Below are 6,499 nucleotides of genomic sequence, written 5' to 3'. Positions count from 1 at the left end.
TCCAGACGAATAGGTCGTGCTGCAAATTGCAGCGACTGCGTTAGAGGAGGGTAATCTGTAAAATCTGACTTCTGTGAAGGCTGTAATTGGACATTATTAGTCTTGCGACGACAAGATAGTCAACAGAATCGGAAATATGTGCGTTGGGCAGTGGACCTCTCGTTTTACTGGAGGACTATTAATATTGACGTGAAGAGTCGTTTCTCATCTTTATGGCGACCTTTTCCTGAATGTTGTCATTCCGATACGGCTGCAGACGTGGTGATCGATATCTACATTGCAGTGGTTGTATGCATCCTCTTAAAACAATGAGATGGTGGATGCTACCCGGGTGTTGTCTGATTATGCTGTATGCATATGTGTGTGTGTGTGTGTGTGTGTGTGTGTGCGTGTGTGTGTGTGTACTTGTGTGTGTATGTGTTTGTCTGTTTTGTATGTGACTGTGTGTGTGTGTGTGAGGTCCAAGTCTGTCTGTTCTGCCCGTATGCATGTGTGTGTATGTGTGTCTGTGTCTGTGTGTGTGCGTGTGCTTGCACATGTGTACATGCATGTCCATTTGTTCTTCTGATGTGTATCCTGAGGCCTGTGTGTATGTGTGTGTGTGTGTTGCAGATCCAGACTGGCTGATTTCCAGTATAACTGCCACCCGTCCCCCCTGTCTGCGTCTGGCTGCCTGAGGGAGAATGGAGCTGCCTGTCTGAAGGCCTACGCTGGCCTCATTGGTGAGGCACAGAGTGGGGGCGGGGCTGAGTGGAGGGAGGCGGGGCTAAGGTGAGGGGCGGGTCACCTGGGTCTGCAGGTGAAGAAAAGGGGCAAACAGAGGGATGAAACAGAGGACATAAGGGGCTGAGGAAGGCCAAGGTGAAGAGAGAGACAGCAAGAGAGAGAGAGAGGAAGTGCCATACATATACAAATATTGACCAGTAATAACTTTTAATATGTTTGTAATACTCATTATCATAATTTTACACGTTGCATATATGGTTTCCATATTCCTGTATGTTCTACGTGTTGCTTTGGCAGTATGACTCTAGCTGTCCTGCCAATTAAGCAAACTGAAATTGAAATTGAAAGAGAGAGAGACATTGGAGGCAGAGCTACAGTACCTCACAACATGTGGAACTTACCAGGACCATAGGCAGAATTTCTACCCAAAATTCATAAAAATATGCCCAGAATTTGAAACTTTAAATTATCACCAAAAGCTCCCCTATTTATTACGGAAACACAGAAAATGTATTGGACTAGCCGCAAACTACGTAACAGCTTGCCATAAACAGAGAGAAAACCAGTGAGCATGTTAGGATAGGCCTATATTTGTCTGTACACCGTTTGTCTAGATTTACGTTTCTGGGCAATATTAGAAATATCTTGTCATGCCAATAAAGCATTTTGAATTTGAGAGAGGGTGAGAGCATTGGATAGGGAGAGAGAAAGAGAGACACAGAGCTCAGGTTCCTCCCCCTCCTCACAGGCACCATCATGACTCCGAACTATGTGAGCAACAGCAGTGTGGAGGTGTCTCAGTGGTGCAGCTGCGAGGGCAGTGGGAACCAGTGGAGGGACTGTCTGCGCATCCTGGAGGCCTTCAGCAGCAACGGCTGCCTGCGTGAGTCAGACCTGCGCTCACACAGGCGCATGCATAGCCGCACACTGACGTTTACGCATGCACATGCATGTCCGCTCACTGATGCCCCCGCAGGCGCATCCATATATGCACACTGACACTCATGCAGGCGCATGCATATTTGCACACTGACGCTCATGCATGCACATGCATATGTGCACACTGACGCTCGCGTATGCACATGCATATCTGTACACTGACGCTCACGCAGGCACATGCATGTCTGCACACTGACGCTCAAGCATGCATATCCGCACACTGACGCTCACGTATGCACATGCATATCTGTACATTGACGCTCACGCATGCATATCTGTACACTTATGCTCATGCATGCACATGCATATCCACACACTGATGCAAATGCATGTACATGCATATCTGTACGCTGACGCTTAGGCATGGACATGGCTGAGGAGGTAAGAGGGGTTGTCTGGCAGTCGGACGGTTGCCGGTTCGATCCCCCGCCCTGGGCGTGTCAAAGACACCTAACCCCTAATTGCTCCCAAAGAGCTGATTGGTACCTTGCATGGCAGCCTTTCACCGTTGGTGTGTGAGTGTGTGTGTGAATGGGTGAATGAGAGGCATCAATTGTAAAGTGCTATATAAATGCAGTCCATTTACCATTTACATGCATATCCGCACATTAACGCTCACGCATGCATGTCCATAGGCATGCTCAAACAGGGACTCATGCATGCACAGACATCATTGTCTTTAACAACAAAGGACGTCACATTTTAAAAAATGTCAGGCATGTCTTAGGTCTTGTGACTGCTTGGCGTGTAATTACTCTGTGCATATCCACACACACCCACACACACTAGGGCCCCCAGAGTTCAGCATTTGTGTGGTAATGAGCACGAACATGACTAATTATACCGGTAGGTTATAAATATCACTGTTTATCAGTAGAAAACAATACAATGACACTGTGATGAGCGTGGCAGTGTCAGCGTTATTAGGTGTTCCAAACTGGGGATAAAATTAAGAGAAAAGATTTAGAAGTTGAAATTTTACCTGCACAACATCTGTGATTTTTTGCATTGGGGGAAAGATCTCACACAAGATCTCACCCTATGTCCCTCCCCTACACAGGGAACGCCATCAGTGCATTTGGGAGCTTGTCCCTTCGCCCCGAGGAGAACACCCCACCCGCATCGCCGCGCCCCTCCCCCAAAATCCAGCAGGGCGACCCGGACGACAACGTTCTGCCTGACCTGAGCACTGTGAGCACCCCCTCTCCCACTCTAAATAGAGCACACTGAACACAGAATCACTGAACACGGAGTCACACACCACTGACCTGGACCAGTGCCTCAAACTGGGGCTCCTGATCTCAGCCCTGAGGGACCCATAGTTCGGTTGCACTTAAACCTCCATTAATCAATGAGGTAATTAGCAGCGATTGGCCACCGATCTTTAGTTTAAAGTGCTAATCACAGCCCATTGACCAAAAACATCTGCACCCTTGTCTTCCTTTCCGTGATTAATTAATTAATTGGAATACAAAATGGTCTTAATTAAGCAGAAAGACAATCTGTATTTTAAAGATTGGTCGAAGAGGTGCAAGGGTTTGAAAATTATTTGAAGAAACACCATTATTTTTGTCTTTTTACACGTCTCCAAGAGCACTCGGAAAGCGTAAATCAGAGAGTTGTCAGATAGTGTCAAACCCAGAGCAGAATTCAGCTCACAGCTCAATCGAATCTCATTATTTGAGCTCCGCTGAACGAGAAGCAGCTGAGAGCCCAAGAGTGCACTAGCGCTGGATGGACTTCTTATCTGACACTGCTGATCACAGATTCCACCCCACATTTGAGAAGATTCCACAGGCTAGTGTGAGATTACACAAACTCCTCTAAATGGCATGTCTTTACCTCCTTTACACACACACACACTCTCATTCTCTCTCTCTCTCTCTCTCTGTCTCTTTTCTCTATCTATTCTCTCTTTTCTGCCTGTGGTTAGTTTTTCTGATAGTTTTTCTCTTTATGTTGATTGTCTATTATTTTTATTTTGAAGTACAGTAATTTCTGTGGTTGAACGATGTCCCAATAAAAGGGTTTTTAAATCTCAGAAATCTCTTTAAGTGAGAGATGTTTGCAGTAGGCAGTGTATCAGTCAGCTGGTGTTAATATTCATGTATTTATACCCATCTGTCTCCCTCTTTCTGTAAATCTCCACGTCATTCATTCACTCCTTCGTTATGCCTCCATCTTTCACCCACACCCTTATCCCTCTTTCATTTTTTACATCTGTTTTCCTCTCCACCTCTCTGCCATAGCTTATCTCTTTTCACTCATGTTGTTGATGTCTGTTGATATCTCTGCTCAAACTGTCCTAACCTCTTTTCTTTCTATCTAATATCTCTTCCTTTTTATCTGCAAACCATCAACTCTAGAAACAGTAGTCACTCACTCACTCACTCACTCACTCATGCAGTCACTCTCTCACTCACTTATGCATTCACTCACTCACTCACTTGCTCACACAGTCACTCACTCACTCACTGTCACTGTCTGTCTTTCCCACACCAAAACCCTTACGCTCTCACCCACTTGCTCATACACTCACACTCAGACCCAGTCACACACCCTCACATCTCACTCATTCACTCAGCGAGCAGCTCCCGTAAAGTATCAACAGGTCCACCGTTTTACCACTAGATGGCCAGTGAAGAAGTTACTCATGAGAGTTGACGTGAAGCAAAGAGGCTGTTTTTCGCTCTTGGCACTCTCCTAGGTGGAAGACCCTGAGGAGGAAGAAGACGGAAGGGAGTTCAACGTCATCCCGAACTACTCTGAGAAAGAGTCCAACCTGCGGTCTGGAGTCCGGGCGGGCTGTGAGGGGATGCCAGCCCCACCCAGATCTCTGCTCGTCCCGCTACTGCTCACCGTCCCACTGAGCTGGGGGTGAGGGGGGAGGAGAGGTCCCTGCACAACCCAACACCCCCCCCCCCCAAAATATAAACCTACTCACTCACATAATCACTAACTTGCACATTCAAACAGATACAACAGGAGTGGAGAGATGGAGATGGAGAGATGGAGAAGACAGAGAGGAAGGAGTAGCGAAAGATTAAAGAAGAGGAACAAGATGGCTTCTCTCCTCCTGTTTTCTGTTTTTGTTTAAGAAGTTTTTGTAAATAATCATAGGTGAACGCACCCACCCACCTTCTACTCTCATAAGTAAGGCTGTGGAATAATAATCTTACTAGGCCAAAAAAGTGGCACATGAATGAGCTAATTGGTGGATGCATAGCTAAGCAGCACCTGGGTAAATCAGTGTGACAGAACCCCCCAATTCTCTAAGCCAGAAAACCTGGCGATGGAAATGATCAAATGGTAATGCACCCCAATAGTTGTGGTAAGAAGGTCCAGGGTTATTTCTTGAGTATACCCCAAGATTTGATGTACGGTTGACCAAACCGCATGTGAATAGCCCTCACTGTTATGAGAAGAGAAAGGGAGAGATTATCTGCCCTCTCTTTCTTTCTTCTCCTCTTTTGATCTGGCTTCCACAGCGCTTCCTGCCTGTTTTTTCTTTTCCCTCCGCCGCTACCATAATCCCTCTGTTCCTCTCGCTCTCTGTAAATCTCTGAAGATGCGTCCCGTGGCCCTGAGTTTCTGTGGTTTTTTACTGTGCCCTGCTTCAGTCGGGAGGGGGGGGGGGTTTAAGGGGGATCACGGCGCGTTTCCTGCTCGGTTCGCATGAAGGCTGTTCAGCCCCGCCACTTTTAGACCGTTTTGAAATTTTTCAAACTTTTGTTATTTTATTATTTCCCATTTTTTTCTTCTCCACAAAGTTTCAGTGCCCAGAATCATAAATTATCCTCTGTAAAATCTCGAGGGTTCGCGGGATTATGTTCGCTCTACAGTCCACCTGCCGCAGAGTGTACAGTACACGTACTTTGCAAGGGGAGTACATAGCCATTTTGAGCACCGGTGCCCAGTCGGCTAGAATGAGATACCCTGCCGACCAAAATCCTCCCTCCCTGGAAAACAATGTTGCCAGTTATGCGACAGTGACATCAGACCATTGGCACTCACATAGCTACTGGTTAAGACCGGGGAGGGGCATCTCAACACTAAGAACAAGTGTCCCAGGTGGATTATCCGTAACTTCTGCACCGAAATTGTGCTCCTTGTTTTATTTTTACTTTTTTTCTCCCAGGAGGCAAGTATAGTTTTCTTTATTTATTTTCCACCTGAAATGACATTTTTTGTTTGTCTTCTCCTTCCCTGCTGAACTCACAACATTTTATGCAGGTAGGGAGAAGCAGCTTGACTTCCTGAAATATGACAGTTGGAGGTTAAGGAGAAACCGCAACGCGTAGGGAGGTTTTATTAGCACTGCCCCCCTTCCCCACCCCCCCACCCCACGCACGAACACACACACACACACACTTAAAACACGCGCACGGCAGCACGGTCTCCGCCGTCTTCATCTTTCCGCCCCCGTTTCCGCCTCCGGCCCCCCGCCCCGCCCCGACTCCGCCACCATCGCCCTGACGATAGGCCATTAACCGTCAGATATGGCTGTATTCCCCTTTGTCTGGCCCGCTCTTCAATTTTCTACCTGCCGCGAGTCTGAGAATTTAACCACGGGCACAAATAACGAAACAGATCTCCAATAATAACAGCCACGAAAAAACAACATGAGTAATAAAAACAAGAAATGGAATTGCTTAGCTAGGTAGGCGTGGGAGGGGCCCGGGGTTTGACTACAGATTGAGGGAGGGAGGGGGTGGGGTGGGGGTTTTTGGGTGGCGGGAGGAGAGGGGGGTGGTAGGAGAAGAGGGAAGAGCCAATTTTCTACTGTCTGCGGTTGATGTTGTTTTGCCTGGTGGTGTTGCTGTAGTTTCAGCGA

General features: G+C 47.1%; 1 protein-coding gene across 2 annotated transcripts in view; it reads left to right on the top strand.

The window, feature by feature from the left end:
- The window catches only part of LOC135263589 (GDNF family receptor alpha-4-like), a 23,515-nt gene extending 17,311 nt beyond the window's left edge, over window positions 1-6,204 (top strand). For both annotated transcript variants that reach the window (XM_064351818.1, XM_064351819.1), the window contains exons 5-8: window positions 613-722; window positions 1,475-1,609; window positions 2,726-2,856; window positions 4,373-6,204. In XM_064351818.1, coding sequence (XP_064207888.1) covers window positions 613-722; window positions 1,475-1,609; window positions 2,726-2,856; window positions 4,373-4,546 — 550 coding nt within the window. In that variant the 3' untranslated portion in view covers window positions 4,547-6,204. The remainder of the gene's footprint in view (window positions 1-612; window positions 723-1,474; window positions 1,610-2,725; window positions 2,857-4,372) is intronic.
- The last annotated feature ends 295 nt before the right edge of the window (window positions 6,205-6,499 follow it).

The sequence above is a fragment of the Anguilla rostrata genome, chromosome 9 (assembly GCF_018555375.3).
Source record: "Anguilla rostrata isolate EN2019 chromosome 9, ASM1855537v3, whole genome shotgun sequence".
Lineage (NCBI taxonomy): Eukaryota > Metazoa > Chordata > Actinopteri > Anguilliformes > Anguillidae > Anguilla > Anguilla rostrata.
This window is presented reverse-complemented; position numbering and strand designations above follow the sequence as displayed.